General features: G+C 48.5%; 1 protein-coding gene across 1 annotated transcript in view; it reads left to right on the top strand.

The window, feature by feature from the left end:
• Window positions 1–21720, top strand: part of COL23A1 (collagen, type XXIII, alpha 1) — a 522679-nt gene that overhangs the window by 485981 nt on the left and 14978 nt on the right. Inside the window, exons 6-15 of the mRNA XM_006884439.1 lie at window positions 7453–7479; window positions 9144–9170; window positions 10735–10761; window positions 14909–15025; window positions 16068–16094; window positions 16711–16737; window positions 17811–17837; window positions 19247–19300; window positions 19782–19844; window positions 20251–20295. Coding sequence (XP_006884501.1) covers window positions 7453–7479; window positions 9144–9170; window positions 10735–10761; window positions 14909–15025; window positions 16068–16094; window positions 16711–16737; window positions 17811–17837; window positions 19247–19300; window positions 19782–19844; window positions 20251–20295 — 441 coding nt within the window. The remainder of the gene's footprint in view (window positions 1–7452; window positions 7480–9143; window positions 9171–10734; window positions 10762–14908; window positions 15026–16067; window positions 16095–16710; window positions 16738–17810; window positions 17838–19246; window positions 19301–19781; window positions 19845–20250; window positions 20296–21720) is intronic.

Genomic DNA, 21720 nt, shown 5'->3' with positions numbered 1-21720 from the left:
TTGACGCCTTTGAGCTGTGGTGCTGGAGAAGAGTATTGAATGTACCATGGACTGCCAAGAAAACAAACATATTCATCCTGGAGAGGGTTAAACCAAGCAACTCCTTGGAGGCAAGGATTCTGGGACTTCATCTGACATACTTTGGGCACGTTGCAAGGAGGGACAGGTCCTTGGAGAGGGAGATCATGCTTAGGAGGGTGGAGGGACAGCGCGAGAGGGGAAGATCCTCTATGAGATGGATTGATTCAGTGACTGGGGTAATTGGGATGGGTGTGTCAGAGACAATGCAATTGGCACAGGATAGAGCGGGGTTTAGGGCTGTTGTACATAGGGTCGCTATGAGTCGCAAACGACTCGACGGCACATAACAACAACAACGAATATTATTAATTTCAGTGAAAATTTACAAAGACTTTGGATTTCCATTCATTCATTCATTGTTGCACTTTTCTCCCCTCCCAACGCTTCCTCCAGTACACTACCCTCTTGGAAAAGTAAAAGAAAAATTCTTTCATTGTTTTACAATTCTGCTCCACAGATCCACACCACTACGCAGCCTTCACTCTGGACTCCTATCATGACAAAAATACCTAATAATTTTCCCTCTTAAACAGTTTTTCCCTCATCTGTTTCATTGCAGTATACATTAGTGAACCCATCCTTTTCAGTCTCCTTCCAACCCCGAGGTCAGTCCTGTTTTACAACAGTGGCACCATGCAGTATTTGTCCTTTTGTGACTGAGATACCTCACTCAGCATAATGTCCTCCGGGGTCACCCATTTTGAATAATATTGCATGAGTTCCTTGTTTTTCAATGCAGCGTAGTATTCCATTGTGTGAATATACCACAGCTTCTCTATCCATTCGTTTGTTGATGGGCACTTAGGTTGTTTCCAACTCCTTGCTATTGTGAACAAAGCTGCAATAAACATGGGTGTGCATATATCTACTTGGATGTCACTTATGGTCTCTTTGGGGTATATTCCCAGTAGTGGAATTGCTGGGTCAAATGGTATCTCTATTTGCAACTTTTTGAGAAAGCACCATACTGCCTTCCACAGTGGTTGCAGCATTTTACACTCCCACCAACAGGGAATAAGGCTTCCAGTTTCTCCACAATCTGCCAGCATTTGTTGCTTGCTATTCTGACTTGGGTGAGAGGATAACCCATAGTTGTTTTGATTTGCATCTCTCTTAGAGCTAGGGATTGTGAACATTTCTTCATGTGCTTGTTGGCCATCTGAATGTCTTCTTTGGTGAAGTGTCTGTTCATATCCTGTGCCCATTTTTCTATTGGATTATTTACCTTTATCTTGTTGTGGTAAACTCACAACATCTTATGAACAACAGATCTTAGCTCTGTCCTATCCTGTTCCGTCCTCACCATCTCTGACACACTTGAGCCCATTGCCTTAGTCACTGTGTCATTCCATCTCATTGAGATTCTTCCTCTCTTTCTCCAACCTCCATCTTTCAAGCATGATGTCCCTTTCCAAGGAATAGCCCAAAATATGGGAGTCGAAGCTTTGCCATCTTTGCCTCTAAACAGCACTCTGGCTTCACCAACTCCAAATGTATCTATTTATTCTTTCGGCAGTCCACGGGATATTCCCTACTCTTCAACACCACGACTCAAAGACATCAATTTTTCTTCTGTCAATCTTACTCATTGTCCAGCTCTCAGATGCATACCAGGTGATTGAAAAGACCATGGTCTGGATCAGGAGCACCTTAGTCTTCAAACTGACATCATTGCTCTTCAATACTTTGAAGAGTTCCTTTACAGCCAACTTTCCCAACGCAATACATCTTTTGATTTCTTGACTACTAGTTTCAAGGGTGTTAATTGTAGATGTAAGCAAGATTAATTCATTGACAATTTCAATATTTTCTCCATCTATCATGATGTTGCCTAGTGGCCCGGTCGTGAGAACTTTTGTCTTCTTAATGTTGAGCTACAATCCATGTTGAAGACTGTAGTCTTTATTCTTCTGCAGCAAGCATCTCAAGTCCTGTTTTTCAACAAGCTGGATCTTGTCATCTGCGTAACACAGGTTGTTGATGAATCTGAGTCTTCCTCCTATCCTGATGCCACATTCTTCTTCTTAAAGTCCAGCCTCTTGAATGATTTCCTCTTGAATGACTGAATAGGTATGCAGAAAGGACACCTCACTGACGCACACCTTTCCTGACTTTAACCCACTCAGTGTTTCCTGTTCTGTCCAGACAACAGCTGCTTGGTTTAGGTAAGGTTTCATAGGAGCATGACTAGATGTTCTAGGATAGGGTGGATCTTAAGGCTGTCCTTTAAAAAAAAAAGGAAGAGAAAACAGAGACGCAAGAAAAGCAACCATGTAAAGATGGAGACAGAGATGGGAGTGATGCTTCTACATGCCTTTGGCCAAAAGAACCTGCAAGAGACGGAAATTCTTTCTTCCCTAGAGCTTTCAGCACTCTGATTTTGGCCTTCTGGTGTCCAGCACAATAGATTCCTGTTGTCTTATGTCACCTTGTGTGTGGTACTTAATTATAGCAACTTGAGGAAACAACAGTGCTTTTAACAATTAGCTCAGCATTTAACTGTAGAGTCAAATGAGCCTTCGAGAGCCACAGAGTTTAGTGAAGGCTCCATCCGACAAGTTCTACAGGAAAGAAACCCACTTATTTTGCATAGTTTGACTTAGTGTTGTTCAAACTTACTTGATCATAGAGTTCTTTTTCCTGGGCAAACCCCCTGCAAGACATCATTGTGTGAAACCCCCACTTAGAGATACTTAGTATGTCAAGCAAAAAGGGAGGAAGGAAATTGGGTCACAATGAATGAATATTTTAAAAAAAAGAAAGAAAGTGAACTGTGAGTGGGGGAAGGGAGGGAGAAGGAGGAAAAAGTGTAACAATGAATGAGTAAAAAAAATCCAACTTTTCTGTAAACATTTGTTAAAATCACAATTAAAATTAAAAACTTTAAAAAAAAAAGGGGGATTAACAGCCCAACCAACTAGCCCATACAAAGGAATGGATATTAGAACTGCTCCTGAACAGGCTGCCTGCAAATATCTGCACTGGGTTTTCTGTGCTGTCGATGGGATCCACTCGTGGATCTGCACGTGGCTTGAGCGTGGAATCCCCAGAAATGGAAATGACCTTGCCTTCAGCTCAGCTGTGGACATTCCCAAGAATGCTGCTCACACGGCATCCTTTGCCATCATTTGAAAGCTAAGACATTTGCTTGTCTTTTTAAAAGTCCTGGGAGCCTTGTGATCCCAAGAAGACAGAAAAACTGATGTATTTGAATCACAATATTGATAAAGACTATTTCCAATGCTGTGGCCTGCCAAAAATTTTTTCTGTACCGGGGGTGGGACATTTCACACACCAGAAAGAGGTCTCGAGACCAAGATTATCCCATAAATGAGCCACCAGAGGCGAGCTCAGAGCGGGCAGAGGCGAGGTCACTCTCGGGAAGGCGCAGCCAGGGCCTGGCGGTCAGCACACTTTTCAGGAACAGCCGTCAGCACTGGGCCCTCAGGGGCTATGGCCGAAGGAACATCCTGACTTCCTTCTGCAGCAGATAAATTTGAAAAGCACATTATCTAGGGCACTGAAGGCTTTGCATCAACCATGCTGACACCCCTAACCTCGGCCAGAACCCAGCAGGTGTCCAGCCCCGAGAACAGACACTACAGATCTGTGCTCTGAGGAGATGATACAGGGTTGGGATGGGTACCTGGTAGGCTTCTTTCTCTGTTTTACTGAGGAACATGCTAGGACTCAGAGAGACTGACTGCCTGGCTCAGCAAGTGTCTGACCCAGCACCACTCCATCTCTGACACAGGGTCAGAGTGAGAGAGAGTCCAAAGAGCCTATTCTGGAAGGGTCTGCCCAGTGATGGAGACAGGCATCAGAAAGTTCTAGAGAAAGGCAAGGCCTGTGAGGTGCTAACCCAGGTGTCCCAGGCCTCCATCCATCACCTCAGCTCCCGAGCATGGGCAGAGAACACACGCATTCCAGCCCTTGCATGAGCCCAGTGGCTCAGCTCCTTCACCGGCCAGGCCTGCTCCCAGGACCACTGCCAGGACAGACAGGAGCCAGGACTTAGTGGTGGACAGTCCTGGGGATTCTTCTCCCTCTGTGGTTTCAAGGTTAGGGCTGACTCCCCTGAACTTGGCCTTTGTGCCCTGGACTTTAGCACAGTCACCTTTAATGTATTAGGCTGTCCAGGGTCTGAAGCCAGCTCTCATTTCCAGTCCCTGCTAGCCCCACTGTGGCCCCCTTCTTGTACATCAAGAGGTGGGCAGCTCTGGTGGCCTAGTGACAAGAAGCTGTACTGCAATCCCAAAGGTACACGGTTCAAGTCCACCAGATGCTCTGCCGGAGAAGGAGGGATAATTTCCTCCTGTACCAGTCAGATCTGATTTGACGGTACATGCACAAAAACCAATAAAATGGGGGGGGGGGGAAATCTCAATTAAAGAGGAAAAGACTTATTCTTCATTAAGTTGTACTTTAGTTTCTTTCATGGTTTGCAGTATATCTGTATTTGGTCTGTGCAGGTTTCTATATAGGATGACATCTACAACTGCCTCTTGGTTCAGTTCCATGAGTTTGCCACACATGCAGGGCCAGACATGCAGGGGCACAGAGGCCTATGTGCTTTGCCTGCTGAGGGGTGCAGTCTGTGGGCAGTGACTGTGAGAAGCAGGAAGGACAGTGAACAGTCATGGGAGGGGGGCAGAATTGAGGTGGAAGATTGGACTAGAGATGCTTCTACACAGAAGCGATGACCGCTGTTAAAATGCAAAGAGCCTGGAGGACTGCCAGGCCTGTTTCAGCTACGTGGCCCTAGGTAAACTCTCTCTCTTCCAGCCTCAGTTTCTCTCCCTGTAAAATGGGAATAACGCCTTACTTACAGGCTCACTATAGTGATTAAATCCTAAGTGCAGGTACCACAGAGAGTCCCCAGAGAAGACCCAAAATGTCACTGGGCTTGTATGAGTCATGACAGTTGAGATGGTAAATGGTCTAGAAGCTGTGATAGGTCCCTCAAACGATGGGACGAGCACCAGGATTTGTGGCCAGGACCGAGACACTCATATTGGGGGATGACCTGCTGAAACAGCCTCACTCTTCCTCTCAGATCACTCACCTGACCTTAAGGCTATTATCTAACAATCAGGCCTCCAGACAAATACAAGGCTGCTGGCTGGAAGCCCTCAAGACTGCTTTTCAGAATCCCTTAATTCCCTGCAGTCAGGCCCTGGCCTGGAGCCCACCCCCACCACCACCATCAATAGCCATTCACATGTAGTCTGGATATTTGGTAGATTAAAGGCTCTGTTTGGTTCAAGTCAAGGGCACTGGCAGTTTACCACCTGACCTGGCATCTGGAGCCTTGAAAGGAGAGACCAGCTGCAGGACAGGCTGTCTCCAGGGCTTCACCAGCTTCCCATACAAGGAAAGGGCCCTGCAAACAGAGGGACCAACACAAGTAGGTGTGGGAAAGGAGTCGGCGTGGAGAAGGACAGCAGCACAGGGTGGCTGGATGCCAGAGGCCGGCCCTGGTTGTGAAGGTGCCAGCACTGGGCCACTGGAGTCACAGTGTGTGAGGACAGTCCATGTCCCGTGAAAGCTGAGGGGGAGAGAGAATGGGCTGGGATGGGGAGATAGCAAGAGATGTGTGGACTAACTGCACTTCTGCTCACTGGCCTTACCCTGGACTCTTCCCTCAGTCTGAAATGTGTTTGCACGCATGCATACATATACACATGCACACACACTGCTTTTCTGTCCAAATCTCCTACTATTGCTTTCTTCTTCATTTTTTTATTATGATTATAAAGAAAAGTTGGATTATTTTCATTTATTCATTGTGCATTTTCCTTCCTACTCCCAGTTTAATTTTAAAAAAAATTCATTCATTGTTGCATAATTTCTCCCCCACCCAGTCCACTTTGCTATGCACCTCATATCATGCACTGTTGTCATACAAACAATGCATAATTACATATTCCTTTTAAACACTTCTTTCCTTCATGTGTCCCAATGCAGTGTTCATTATTTATCCCCTCTTCTCTTAGTTTCCCCCGACCCCCATGTCAGTGCTGTTTTATAATAGTGGCATTAGGCAGTATTTGTCCACTGTTGCTTTCTCAAGGCAGCTCCCTAATCTTTGCCAGCCCCAAATCTGGACATGCATACTCTTTGCTGTGAGCCAGCAGACCCCTTACAGCCACTAGCTCACCTTCCCAGCATCACTGTGTTTGCGTTCAGACTCTTCCTGGCTCCAGATCTCTGCTTTGGCTCAGTGCACCACGCTCTGGAGTCCCAGGGGCACCAATCAGACCCTTTATATGACCCCCAGTGGTGAAGACTTTTGTGCACTGCAAGTTCCGATATACTGTGTTACTTGTGAAAACATTAGAATATGTACTGGGCACAAGAACAGATGGCCTGATTCTGGGGAATGAGGAAGCAATGAACGAGGGTGTAATGCCTTGAAGGTGCCCAAAGACAGGAAGGGGTGCCTGCAGATGAGCTGGGTGTACAAACTCTTAGACTGGGCTGCCTGGAGTGTTTTCTGGGGGCCAGAATAAGGTGTGTGCAAGTGAGGGGAAGGTAACAGAACAAGAGGTGGGTTGACAGAAACCAGAGAGGCCTAGCCAGCAGGATCGCCCATTGCATTCTCCACGAGGTGGGACTCAGAAAGCTTTGTGAGATGAACTTATGGATGAGAAAATGAAGGTGTGCCCATGAGGGACCCTGGTCAGTGGTCAGGGACTCTCCAGCAGTCCCTGAGATGCCCTTGTGTTATGTGACTTCTCTGTCCCTGCAAAAAGTGCAGCAATGCAGAGAACTGAAGAGGTATGTGTCCTCAGAGCTCCCCAGCTACCAGCGAGAAGAGATCAGTTCAAGTGGCTTTAAAGGAAGACTTGTATTAGCTCCAGTCCAAGGGAAGCAGAGATAGTTCCCACCTGGGGCTAAAGGCCCTGCCTTTCTCTCGGCTGGCTTAGCTTTGCTTTCCTCTCTGCTAACTCCTTCTCAAATCATGCCATGGCCCCCCAAGCTCCAGGGACCCATTCCCCTGAAGCAGCACACTGGAAGTCCCAGGCTCAGTGGGACACACACAGAGCCCTGAGCCGGCAGCTGGCCAGTGCAGGGAGCCTGGTCCTGTGCCCGCCCTGGAGCCCCAGGTGGGTCAACCTCACCTACACTCGTGGGCTGAGATGGGAGGTGGTCTCCAGAGAAGAACGAGCTTTGTTGTCAGAGGAGGGGATTCTGGGAGGCAAACAATACACAGATGTCCCCCCATCTGAGCCCACATGAAACACAGGCAGAACCCTTGACTCAAACCAGACCTTATTTATCTGTCAACACAAAAGCATCTATGTCATTAAATGTTGAGAAAATGCTGCTCCACATGTGACCTTTGCTCTCTCTCTCTCTCCTTTCCAGGGGCCTTTAGGTCTGGATGGCAAACCTGTAAGTGATTCTGGGGTGTTCTAGGATGGGACAGCCACTATCAGGGAAGGGACCACATGGCGCCAGCGGGAAGGGGCCTCTGCAGACAAATCTGAGTTCAAATCTAGTTCCACTACTTCCTGACTGCATGGCTGGGGCAGACCACTCAACTCCTAACCCTGAGGCTCTTCACCTGTGAAGCAGGCCTTGTTCAAAGGGATGTTGTGGGGCTCATAAAGGACAGTGGCAACGGGGTCCCTGGAATCTAGTCAAACCTCAGAAATCAAGAATCCCTCCCAGCAAGCCCCATGGGGAGAGTCTCTCAGAACATGCTTGAGATGTGAATGGTAGGTGCTAGGCTAGAGACTTCCCAACACCTGCACCACGAGCCTTTGGTCCACAAGCATGCTCAGTAGATTGAATAAGACATGTTGTTGTCTGTTGTTGATTGCACAGGTCGAGCACGACTCATAGCGACTCTATGAACAAAAGACCTAATGGCTTTCCATAACTATCACCATCTCTCCAAGTTCATAGCTTCCAGAGGCATGTGGTTTAGGAAGTGGATGCCACTCCTGCTTCCAAACCTGTTTTACAACTGGGAAGGAATAAGCAGAGCTGAGTAATTGAACATGCATGGATTGGTCGATAAATGGATTGATCGATACATGAATGGGTGGTTCAAAGGATGGCTGGATGGATGGATGGACAGATGTGGATGGGTATACAGATAGATGAGCAGATAGAGGATGGATGGATGGATGGATGGATGGATGGATGGATGAACAGGCAGGAAGGTTGATAAGTATAAAGACAGGTGAATGAACAAATAAAGGATTAATAATTATACAGACAACTGAATACACAAAAGAGAGGGGTGGATGGTGGTTAGGTAGACAAGTGAGTGAAGAAATGAGCTAATTGATAAATGATTGGAGTAGTGATTGATGATGTATGAATCATTAAAGGAAGCGCATAAAGGACTGGTTACCTGGACAGTTGAGTTGTTTAATGAGCGATTGAGCAGATAAATTACTGGCTAGAGAAGTAGATAATTTTGGAAAGATCAGCAAGCAGATCATCCCCCATGCTGTCAGCCCCAAGCCAATCTGCCCCAACACCAGAGCCCGACCTTCGTCCCAAAACCGAGAGCACAAGGTTAGAATGAGAGACATACATTTCCCTATAGCCAGAGTGACTGTAGCCACCATGTGACCACTCCCCCTACACACACACACACACACACACGCACACACACACACACCGTCTCCAAGGGGCTGCTGCCCTAGTAGAAGGAACGAGCCTCCAGACAGAAGCTCAGTCCACTCACCCAGAACTCATGTGTGGGCTCGTGGAACATATACATAAGAGTAGGAGGCGGCTACTGTCGGAGGAAGAGTGACTAACTAGAATGTGTGATAACTGAGAAAATGCCTCTTCCCTTGCTGAGATGATGCCAGGGTGTCCTTGTTGGGGACTCCCCAGGTTCCCTGTCTCACTAGTGCAAGGAACTGGGCTGTGGACTTGCCTCTGGGCCTTCTAGGCTTGTGTGTAACTTTCCTAGTAGACACAGCTCTGCTCAGCTTTCTAGGCCCTTCTGCCCTCCAAACCTTGGGGGAGCTGCCAGGGGAACCTGCCTCATCCCCCTTACTAATACCTGTGTTTTCTCCATCTTCCTTCTCCAGGGACTTCCAGGCCTTAAAGGGGAAAAGGTAAGGGATGGTGGAGCCTGTCCAGGTGCAGTCAGCTAACGAAAGATGTCAGCAACTGCCTTCAGGTCCACCTTGGGCAAGCCGCATTCCCTTTTAAAGCCTCAGTTTCCTGGTCTGTAAAATGAAACTAATTGTGACCCCACTAATTGTGACATTACCTCTAAAATGGTTATATGTGTTCATCTGATTATAAAGTACCTAGAATCTGAGTTCTCCTGCCACTGGCGTGTGATAAAACTCAAAAGGCATAGTCTGTTTGAATGATAAGTTTCCAAAGAATCAGTTATGGACTGGGCACCAGGAGAGCCTAGAGGATTTACCATGAGAGAGAACAGTGTTCTTTGTGAGGAGAGCACCTTAGGGTAAGAGATGGCAGACAGCTGCCATTTAGATCTTTGAAGACCCTTGTGACATTCGTCACTCAGTGTCACGGACAGCCCTCTGGAAGGCTTGGACAGTTAACAATCCCAGAAAAATCAAGAAAGAAAAAAGACCTGTGTGTCCCACAGGGAGGTCAGGAGGGAGGGACACTCATTCCCACGAACTGAAGCTGCGCTTGGTGCAGCAGGTCATCCGGGCACTTCCAAGCAAGGTCTCAGATTTGGAAACGGGACGAGGAGGATTGTGGGTGGGAAAGCCTTTTGGGATATGGCCTGGGTGGGTAAGTTAGGCAGGGTCCCAGCACACCACATTTAGTGTTCAGAGTCTCAGGTCTGCCCTCTGGCCCTTACTGCCAACAATGTGGCCTCAGGCTATTGCCTCACCTTCACGGGCCTCAGTTTCCCCATCTTTACATTAAAACAAGCCTCACACAGCCACAGTGGAGGTTCCATGAGGGGCTGGCTTGAGTCCTCTTTGTAGAAGAACATTCTTGGGCAAACATTCACTGCCACCAAGTCGATTCCGACTCACAGTGGCCCTCCGTCACGTTTCCGTTGTTGTAAATCTTAATGGGAGGAGACTGCCTATCTTCCTTCTGGACAGGGGCTGGTAGATTCGAACCCCCAAAGGTTCATAGCCTTTGCTTAGAAACACAACCCCGCATATACTACATCACCTGGGCCCTTTGTGCAGGTGCTCATAGAATGAAGACCTTCTTAGTGGTCCTGGCTGAAACCCCTGGTCATGAAACGCTGAAGGTCATTGGAACCAAAGAGAATCTTGGTCTTCATATCCGTTGATGCCTAACACATGATCTAAGCTTCCTGGTTCAAGACACTGGTCAGCCTCAGTGTCCTGAGGCTCAGGAATTCAGAAAGGACACAGTGGGAGCTTGTGTCCATATCTGTGACCATATCTGGGACCAGTAGTGACTAAGAGCTGGCAATAGATAAAGCACTTGGCTTCAAGCCCTGAGTCTTCTGGATGTGTGACATTGGGCAGGTCACTTAACTTCTCTGAGCTTGAGTTTCCCCATTGTAAAATGGAGTTCAAAGTAGGGCAGGGCTGACCTGTTGTTTTTGTTAGAACTAAGTGAGACCATGTGTGTGAAGCACTAGCAACCGATCCTCAGTGCATGTAATAAATAATCACGTGGTGACAGACCTCTACTTTCTGTTCCCAGGGTGCACCAGGAGACTTTGGCCCGAGGGTAAGAACTGAAGGTGTCCCCTTCACCCCAAATGTGTTCTTTGTTGTAGTACGACATGTTAGAATTTCTTCTGAATCTTGGGAAAATCATGTGTGAGGCCACCCTACTTTCCACCAAGAAATGGGGTAACAGCTGCTAGCCCAAATATTCGTGCAATTATATAAGTGAGCCTCCAACGTGAAACAGCAGACTAGGGTTCTTCTCAGCCCCTGCTGCTCTCGGGTGGCACTGGGAGGTCCTGATCTCCAGCCCAGGGGCAGAAGTGCCCTGGCTGAGTCTGGGGTTCTCTCAAAGGAGGACTGGTGCAGAATGGAGGCCTCAGCTGGGAGGGAGCTCCAGGGTGGGCCAGCACAGTGGACCTCAGCAGAAGGTCACTTTTAAGTGGACCTGGTTTTGAAGTCCCCATCATGTGCACACAGGACTGCAGAGGTCAAGCAGTGGGATTTGCTGCAAAGTCACCAGAGCATGGCATCCTTCCAGGTCTTAGGAAGGTTAGGAAGGTGGAACTCTTAACCCAGAGGAGTTTGAATGGTGGAAGACTGGAATGGGGTGGAGTGTTGAGAGAACCACTTGGGCCCCTAGAGATGATGTTTGCCTGAAACAGCCTACGTTCCAAGGAAGACACAACTAGGGAACAAGGCTATGGTGCAGAGCCTGGGCTGGGTGCCTGTCCCATCTGTGACTTAATGGCTTCATAGCCCAGACAAACCTGTGCCCCTCTCTGAACCTGGATTCTTTAGCATTAGGACTGAGCCTGTGTCACAGTGGGGCCGCACAGGAGCCCCTGCAAATAGATGTGCTCTATGATGAGCCTTGGGTTGCAGGGTGGGCCAGGGCCACAAAAAAGATTTGCCCGGGTAGCAAAGAAAGGGCACCTTGACTCATTCTTGTTACAGCTGAGGAAAATTTTTGCCTACTTCCCAGTGAATAAAATTCCAAGTTCATTTCTCAGACAAGGATTCTCAGTAGGCCTAAAGTCCCAGGGCCCAGGGTTCACGAGGAGCATGAATCCTTTCCCTCTTCCCTGACAGCTTCTCTGTGGTCCCAATCTTCCAGTTACCTGTGAAGCAACCCTCCAAGGGTGTAGCAGTTTAGGCAATGATAGGTCATGCTCCCCTTTGACCCTCTGGGCTGGCCGGCATATCTTACGTGACTGTAGGCAAATGGGAAGTGGGCTGGAGTCACCAGAAGTCCAGCCCACTGGCCCCTGGAGTGACAGCATCCTCCCCCAGCCAGTTGTTAGCTGTGAGCTCTGCTGAGGAGAGCTCACACCTGGCTCCCCATTCTCTATGGGCGTCTCTCAGCACGTTATCTCAAGGAAGCATCCAGGAGAAACATTCCAAGACACAGGAGCTGCCCTGCCCGGTGTGAACAAGGGTATTCTAACCCTGGGGTAGGAGCGTCACAAACACTTTGTAGATCAAACAATCACCAAACTGGATCCCCTGAGCTGGATTATTTGCCTCCAGAAATAATCTGTGGCTTTCTAAATTCCACCCCTGCCTTTCTGACCACACAACCTGTTTGCCTGACCAGATGGTTTTCCCACGGCTCCATCCAGGATTTATAAATAGAGACCATCATGCATACAATCTCCGAATCCTCAAGGTAGACTGGCCTCATGGCGTGTGTGGTCTGCTTGCGTGCTGTGCCCCTCCTAATCACCCCTTTGCCCCAGGGTAGACCTCAGGCGTCCTCACCCAGAGGGAGGACAAAGCAGCCAGTGGCCTCCTTTTCCAGTAACTCAGAGGAAGGAACTTCTCCTAAGACCTCTAAGTGTTTCCACCCATTTCCTGCCTTTACATGTAAAGTCCGGGGGTGGCCATTCTCAGCCTGAAGCCTGTGAACTATGGAAGGGCCAGTGATATTGGGTGGGAACGTTGCAGGGAGATCTTCAAATAACTCTTCAACGACTCCTGATAATTCACAAAATGAAGAGGGAATTCTACCACCTTACCCCCTCCCTTGTGACCAAGATTGAATTCTAGTTTTTTTGGTCAGAACCCTGGCTATTTTAGACAGAAGCCAGGGTTATCAGGAGATATTACAGTTAATGTTTAGAGCTTTGGTTGATTTTTTTTTTTAAGTTGAGAAAAGAAATCCATTGGTTTACAGGTGCTATGTACTAGAGGGTTGAAAAAATCAAACCATCCACTGCCGTCCTGCTGATGCTGTCTCATAGGAGCCAAAACAAAAAACAGAGCATAAGGGCCCCGTAGAGTACCCGAGGCTAGAAATCTTTCAGAAGCAAAGCTGCTACAATATTGTTCTGTAGAGCAGCCAGTGGGTCCAAACCATCAACCTTTCAGTTAGCAGTAAGCACTTGATCACTGAGTCACTAAAGCTTGTTATGAATGAATCTGAAAAAGGTCACTAACTTTGGTGGCCAGAAAAGAGCCCTGCCTTTCTCCTTGGGTCAATTTTGGCACCGTGTATGTCAGAGCAGAGCTTTGCTTCACCCAGTTTTCATTAATATAATCGTTGCGGAAGCAGATCACCAGCCTTTCTTCCAGGGCACTGCCTGGTGAGTTCAAACCCTAAAACCTTAGGTTAATGGCCCGTCTGTACCACCTAGAAACTCCTGTGAGCTGTACAGCCCTGGAGAAATGATTATTCTCTCTGCATCCCGGGCCCTTGAGCTGTAAAATGGGGCTGTAAGGCGCCCACAGGTCATCTCAGAGGCTGAGCAAGAAAATCGCCAGGAAGACCTTGCCCAGCCTCTGACGGCAATGGTGAGGATGGGGCCCATGTGGACTTCTTGAAGAGAAGGTGCGGGCCTGGGAATGCTGAGGCCCAGCGTGCCCGGTGCCCTCAGCGGCATCAGTGCGGGCAGGTGCTGCAGGAGCAGCAGTGAGGAGCCAGTTACACTGGCAGCTCTTGTGGCAGAGTCTGTAGGGAGCTGTGCTGCTAAAACAAAGGTGACCCCTCTAGAGGTTCGAATCCACTGGCAGCTCTGCAGGAGAAAGATGGGCAATCACCTCCTGTGCCATTTACAGCCTCCCAAAAATCCATTGGAGAGGCAGCCTTGAGTCAGAGAGAGTGGGTCCCTCAGTGAGGTGAGGGCTCTGGCTGCCTGAGGTCTGACCTGGTCCTAACAAGGGTCTGAGAGTTGGGGGCCTGGAGCTGCATGACAGAGATCGTGTAAGCCACTGCTACTTTCTTTTTTTTTTTTTTACTTTATATTTTCATATAATTATTAGATTCACAAGCAATTGTAAAAAATAACACCTTACGTACTTGTCACCCATTTCCCCCCAAATGGGAAAATCGCTGTAGTACAAACCTCACAACCAGTAAAATTGACACTGGGACGGTTCACCACCCTTGCCTTGATTTCACTCGTTCTTCATGCACTCATGTATATATGTATGTGCATGTGTGTGTTTAGTTCTAAGCACCTTTATCGCATATGTGGATTCATGGTGTAACCACCCCACAGTCAAGACATAGAGCAGTTCCATCCCAAAGATCCCTCCTGCAGCCACTAACACCTCTACAAATTGACTATTTCAAGAATGTTACATAAAATGGCATGATGAGACTACAGCTTTGAGATCAGCTTCTTTTGAGATCCATCCATGTTGCCGTGTGTATCAATAGTGTGTCCCTTTTTACTACTGAATATATTGCATGGTGTGGACACGCCACAGTACATTTAACTGTTCACTTGGTCAAGGATGTGTAGGCCGCTTCCAGCTTTTAGCTATTATGAACAAAACTGTTTTTAGGAAGTATTTGCAAAGTGAGGTTTTTGTGAGAACCTAGGTTTTCATTTGGGGATAGACACCTGAGAGCACAGGAGCTGACCAGCAAGGGTGGTCTTTCGGGCGGGGTATAATCCTCTTTCTGGAAAGATGGCGCTGGCTAGACACATGTGCTTTCTCCTGCATCTAATGTATGGCAGCTGGGGCTTCTGGAACCAGCAAGCTGGAAATCTGGCACTTTTCCTAGAGTGGGAAAAGTCCTATTAGCCTCATACACCAAGATATAGTGAACATCCCCTTGATATGGCCACAACAAGTGGCCAGAGACTCAATAAGAAAGTCTACAGAAAATATTAGGTCTGTCCATCTAAGGAAGCTTGTCTTCAGAAGCTGGAGCTGCTTCCCCTTACTCTCAAAGTCCTACCATGCCGCATGTCTTCTAGGGAGACCAAGGGCAAGATGGATCTGCTGGACCCCCTGGGCCACCTGGACCTCCAGGAGCCCGGGGTCCTCCTGGTGACACTGGGAAAGATGGCCCCAAAGGATCACAAGGCCCAGAGGTAAGAAAGAATATGGAATTGGACCACCCAGGACCTGGTCCTGCACCTATCAAAACCTCAGACATTCTCCCAAGAGCCATCAGCCCTAAATCCAATCCCACTCCTACCCCTGACTCCAGCCCAATCCTAAACCTAACCCCAACCCTGATCCTGGTTGTTGAATACTGTCAAGTCAGAACCTACCCATAGCTGACCCTCCAGCAGGTTTTCAGAGGCAGTAAATCGCACAGGAAGAGATTGCCCATTTTTGTCCCATCAAGCAACTGGTGAACTTGAGCTATGTGCCTTTTGGTGGGCAGTGCAATTCCTTACCACTAAACTGGTTCTCCCTACCCAGACCCTTAACCTAGCCAAACTTTAAAAATTGTACTAACCATATCCCCAATTTAGATCTAACCCTAACTACAACCCCAACTAAGACTTTGACCCCAAACTCAGTCTCAAATCCTGGTCCATATCCCTAATTCATGCAACTTTCCAAACACAATCCTGACCCCTCTGGACTCTGATGCTACCCTCAACTTCTCAAGAGAACCTAACCCTGACCTTAGTTGCAATTTCAATTCCATCCCTGCCTGAGTTCCACACGTGGGTCTTTTCTCTTCAGATCTTTACCAACTGTATTCTTGGTCTCTGTCTCTTTCTTTCAGACTCATCTCTCTAACACCAGTTTTTCAACATTAATTTTTCTCCCATATTTTTAATCCAAACCCTGTAGCCCAGACTCTTCCAGGCACCCCTTTCTGTAACCCATTATGTGAGTCAACCTGTCCTTCCCATCCAACCCAGAGCCAGCATTCCTCCAAATTACCACCAGGGGGCCCATCTCAGGACAACTGCTCATCCATTCCCTCCAAAAACTCTTAGCCACAACTTTCCCACTTGTGAAATGGAGATGGTAATACAATGTCTGCCTTTGGGGATTTGGTGAGAAGGAAGTGTGATTCTGTATAGAGATCCCCAGAAGAGTCAGGATCATTATCTGGGTGGCGAATGTGAAATCCCTGCATCCCCTCAGCACTAACATCTTGTGTCTCCCCAGGGTCCCAAAGGGCAAGAAGGAGAGATGGTGAGTATCCAGAGCATCTCGGGAGCTCAGGGGGGCACCTTGTGTTTCCCAGATATTAAAGTCTTTTGCCCCCATGCACTCACGCAGGAGAGGGTGTGTGTTTGTGTAGGCCCCCACCCTATTTCTGCCTGTTGTAAGTTGTGGAGAGGTGGGTGAGCGAAGTGCCAGCCCTGGCAGGATCAAATAGCCCCACACTTCTGTAGTTCACTCTTCCCTGCTTCAGAACTAAGTCAGAAGCTTCCCAGTGTAGGAGTGAGTCCTGGAGCTGGCCACACGACCCCAGTCACAGAAACAACCTCGTCTCAGCCTCCCTGGGATTTGGTTTCCCCTTTTATCAAATTCTAGGAAACTCATTACGCATCAGTCAGACTGAACTCATAGCTGACCCTCCAGTGAGATTCTGAAGCTATAAATCTCTCAAGTCACTGATGGATTTGAACCATTAAAGAGGCATGACCTTTGGGTTAACAGCGCAACTCTCTAGGTCTATGCCAGCAGAGCTCCATTTTTAAAAATCAAATTAGAATCATAATAAAAATAAACCATAAAGCTCCTTGAATAGAATATCCATCACCTCTTCTCTAATCTTCTCTTCTCTTCTCTTCTCTTGTTCTAGGGCCCAAAAGGACCTCCAGGACCCAAGGTGGGTATTCCTCATTCCCTGACCTCCTTCCTCCCCAGGTCTGGCATGGGATAGAGGGAGCTACCTCACCACCACTGAGGCAGCAGCTTCGTTCCAGTCCCAGGTCTACCATCAACTGTGACCTTTGGATCAGTTCATCCATCTCACTAAGGCCTCGATTTGCTCACCTGTTAAATGGGGGCATAAAAAAAAAAAAAACTCACAACACTTCCTTTGTACCAGGTTGTGAGGATGGAATAGTCAAACACATTGTTGTTGGTTTTGCGTACCATTGAGTCAGAAATGACCCATAGCTGACCCTCCAACGGGTTTTCAGAAGCAGTAATCATATGGGAGGAGATTGCCCATCCTTCTCCCACCGTATGCCTTCAGGATTGCAGCGCAGCTCCTTAACACTAGGCCACCAGAGCTCCCTAGAAAATAAAATTTGCCATTTTTAATTACTTTATGTGTTAGTGGCATCATATTCACACTTGCAACCATCATCACTATTTCCAAAACTTTTCCATCATTCCAGATAGAAAATCAATACTCCTGAAGCAATAACTCCTCATTCTCCACCCTCCCTCAGTCCTTGGTAACCCCCTATAAATTTTAGTTGTTATACATTTGCATTTTCACGACATTTCACGTAAGTGGGATCACACAATGTGTCCTTTTGTGTCTGGCTTATTTCACTCGTCATAGTTTTCAAAACATGTCAACTTTTAAAGCCTTCTCCAGATGTTGGCTCTCTCCTATCCTCGCCCCTGGGGCAGCCCTACGGGAGTGGAAGGGGAGCCTGTGTGGAGGGACCAGAGGCCCTGGGCTGAGGAAGAGGGAAGAGGGAAAGAGCTCCATCCCCAGACCAGGTCATTCGATGCATTATCTCTGTAACAGCACCTGATTAAGACAGAAAGTGACTTACCCGGGGTCATTCTGACTTAGGAGTGGAATTTAGTACTCTCCGAGGAGTCCAGGGGGTCTCAGAGCCACCCTGGTTGTGGAGCTTCTGCCAGAGGAGCAGGGAACCTGGGTCCCACACCATACTCCCATGACTCACCTCTCTTTTGCACCCCATTGTGTCCCCTCAGGGTGAGCCCGGCATTCCTGGAAAGAAGGTGAGGGGACTGAGGAGAAGCTACTTGGCTGGGTGGCAGGAAGTGGTGGGGTGGTGGAGAAGGGTGGGCGTAGGAGAAGCGGTGAGTCTGAAGTGCACTATAGGGAAAACTCCCTTTACTTTGCTAAGGCTCACTGTGGGCTGAGTGTGTTCCAGGGCTGCAGCTCTGTCTTGAGGCTATCAGAGAAAGGGCAGAATTGGACAGAAAATCATTCACTCATTTACTTCTTTTTTGCCATCTTCAGACACACCAAACTAGTTCCTACATCAGAGCCAGGGACAGTGGTTCTCAAAAGGTGGTCTCCAGACCAGCAGCACCGTGTCCCCTGGGAGCTGTGTGAATGTCCAGGCCCACCCAACTCTGCTAAATCGGATGCCAGAGGGTGGGGTCTGTAGGTGTTGCTGATGTTAGTTCAAGGTCAAGGACCACTGGACGGGAGTCATCTCCCCCACTTTTCCCATGGCCAACCCTTCTCCTTCAAGTCCCATAACAACTACCCCCTCCCCTTGGAGATCTTCGCAGGCCACCGGCAGAAGCAGTCCCTCCATGCAACTATCCTTGATGCTCTGCCCAGCACGTATTTCCAGAAATGCACTGCGTACATACTGCACACAGTATCTTTTCTCCATTAGCCTCCTCTGACTCAAGTACCAGCTCTATCCAAGTAGAGATATTGTTGCCTGACAACTTCAGGGGTCACTCTCAAAATGAATTCATTCTCTCCCTCACCTGTCCATCCATTCCTTCAGTAAGCACCTGCTGAGGCTGGGCCTGGACTGATGAGGACAAGGGACAAAGGACTGGGATGGCTCGGGTCCCATCCCTGCCCTAGGTGGGCAAGGAGGCCAAGGAAGAACCAGCCCAGCCCAGAGTGATAGGCGCTGGGGTGCTGGGGAGTCCAGAGGAGAGGGAGAACGGCTGGCCACCAGGGTCCAGGAAGGTCCCCCAGAGTAGGGGACAGGAGTCGGTGGATTGGGGGAAGGAACAGCACAGGTAGAAGTAGCAGCATGTTCATGGGTACAGAGATATAACACAGCCTGGTCCATTTACAGAGCAAGGGACACTGAGTTACTGCAAGGCCTGACCTGCAATGGAGGGAGAACGGGTAGAGAGACTGGGATGTAAGGGGTGTCATGTCGGACTGGTCATCAAGTGCCTGAATGCCTGGTGGAGGGGTGAGGGCAGTGAGCAGCCACAGAAGGTTTTTGATAAGAAAAACACGGTGCTTGGTTGGAGAAGTTACAGAGGGGAAAAGCAGCTTTGTTCGGGGTGAGATCCCATGCAACCTACACTCCTTGCTCCACACCCTTCGCTTTTCTAAGAAGTGTTTGGGGAAAGCCTTACCAGGGACATCCAATCTCAGGAGTGTCCCTGGTCCAGAGCTGTGGCCTCAGCTGTTCTCTTTCTAGGGTGATGATGGGCCATCAAGCCAGCCAGGGCCTCCTGGACCCCCAGGGCCCAAGGTAAGTGCATGCCCTTCCTCGCTGAGCCCTTGCATCCTACCTCCCGGGGCCCATCTGTCTGGGAAAGCTACTCTCTGGATGGCGCCCAGGGCAGGCCCGGCAGAGGTAGTGGAGGGCCTGGGCCAGCTCACTCCCCAAGGACTTAGCCCACATCCAGGCCACTCACCCGTCCCACACGCTCAGGTCCTCCTGGGTTCTATCTCCAGTGACCCCACTCTCTGTCCCCAAATTAGAACTTGGATATTGTCCTTGCTCCCCTGCACCCCCACAATAACCGCCAAAACCTGGCCAACCTACATCTAGAATAGGACCCTGGGCCACCCCAATTCTGCGCCAAGACCCAAACTGGAAGGTGGTGGCTGTGTCCTGAGCATGCTGGCCTTGGAAAACCCTGACATCCCCACCAGAAGCCCACTGGAGAGGTCCTAGAAGCCCCCACTTGCCCCTCATACCCCTTCTCAAGGGAATGCTTCTGTTACAGGGTGAACCAGGGAGCATGGGCCCCCCAGGAGAGAACGGTGTGGATGGCACCCCAGGAGCAAAGGTGACATATACTGGGCTGCTCGGTACCTGCAGGGGAGCCCTACTTGGCCCCTTTAAGTGGGAGGTCTGGATGAGGCCAGTCTCCTTGCACATCCAAACACAACTGGTATGGGGGCAGGTGGCAGTGAATCTGGGTGAGAGAGAAGGTCTCCAGTCACCCAGCTCTGTGGCTCACGCACTTGAGAGACCTGACAAAGGTGGATCCCCCTGTCCCCTCTGCATATAATGTAGGTCAGAGGAAAGGGTCACTGAGACCTCCCACCTGCTCAGCCTCCAGACATGGTGGGTGTCATTGTTGTAAACAAGCCGGCTAGGGCTCCATCTAATACACACCCTTTTGGGAAAGAGGAGGGCAGAGTGGGGGGGCCTTCAACTTTTCAGGAAGCTGCAACCACATGTCTCCACAGGGGGATCCTGGCCTCCGAGGCATGGATGGAACCCCAGGACCGCGGGTAAGCAGCTCCTACCCACCACTTCATAAGCTTAGTTCCCATCAAGATCCCAGAGGAAGGTAAAGAAAGGTAAATCAGAACAGAAAATGTTACAGCTACATCTTTTAAAAAGAGCAATAATGATTTACTAGTGATTTTTATCTTTAACTTCATAATGCATACATTTTCTATAACACTGAAATAAGGATGTATTTAAAAAATAAGAGTTCAAGTGTCTCCCTTCTCTCTGGCTTTCCTCAATGAACATATGCCTTTTCTAGACTCTGCATATTTAAACCCACATCCTTGACTGGTTGGTTCTGCCAATATATTCCTGTATCTATATGGTGGCTGTTTGTTTTGGGGGTTTTTTTTGGTTTATTTGTTTGTTTGGTGTTTTTTTTTCCAGACCTAACACCAAGGTTCCTGTTACTGAGAGCACAGCCCCCACGTCCCATCTCATAACCAGATAATTTTTAACCAGCCTTTGTGCATGTCCCTTTAAGGTCCCTAGTGGCACAGTTTGCTTTTAGCTAGAGCGTGGTGGTTTGAACTGCAGAAGGAAGACCTGGTGATCTTCTTCAATGATCACAGTCAAAAAAACGTGATAGACTCTTCTACTTTGTTACATGGGGTCACTATGAGTTGGAATCAATGGCTACAGGTTTGGGTTTTGGCTTGGTTAAAAGTCACAGGTAACTGGATGGCACATAGCATCAACAGAGCACATTTGGGTTTGCATCTGGAAACCTGTGCCCAATTGTCACCTTGGGTTGTTAGGAGCTAGCATGTTCCCAGAGCCTTGATTTTCTCCACAAAAGTATGGAGCGTGAGTCTTGATTGTGTAGTTGACTGGGCATTCAGCTAGGTATGGGAGTTCCACAAAGAACACAATTCCATGCAGACCTGCAGCGCCCACGCTGCAGCTGGTGGGTGACACTCAGCCCTCAGACTCTCCACCCCTCTCACAAGGTCCAAACCCTAGTGCCTCTCATTTCACTCCTGACAAAGAGCAGCCTGGATTGTAAAGTGAGGTCAGACGTGATGGACTGGGCCAGCCACCAGTGAGCATTCTTCCTCAAGGACGAAAGGGAATAGTAGAATGTTAGTGCTGTTTGTGCACCTTCTATCAGGGGTTGTAAATGGTGGCCCAGCACTAGATCCAGCCTGCATTTGGCTTTTGATGGGCATACAAAGTGTTTTGGGGGGTGCTGGTTGGGGGGGGTTTATCATTATTGTGGGGCTTTTGCCAATGCTTGAAATCTTGAAGAACCTCCTATTAAAAATAAGAATTTCTAAGAGATGTCTTTGAAACTCAAGGTTCAGGCCTTAGTGAGCTTGAAATCCCACAGGAAGGTGAACCACAGTCACCCCTTCAAACTAATAAACGGAGTACAGCCTTCTCTTCAGCTGGTGCCTGCCTGACCCCAGGAGCTTTTGATCAAA

Source organism: Elephantulus edwardii, unplaced genomic scaffold (assembly GCF_000299155.1).
Source record: "Elephantulus edwardii isolate Elephantulus edwardi_28Jun2011 unplaced genomic scaffold, EleEdw1.0 scaffold00033, whole genome shotgun sequence".
NCBI lineage: Eukaryota > Metazoa > Chordata > Mammalia > Macroscelidea > Macroscelididae > Elephantulus > Elephantulus edwardii.
The sequence above is the reverse complement of the archived record's forward strand: the minus strand, read 5'-3'. Positions and strand labels throughout refer to the sequence as shown.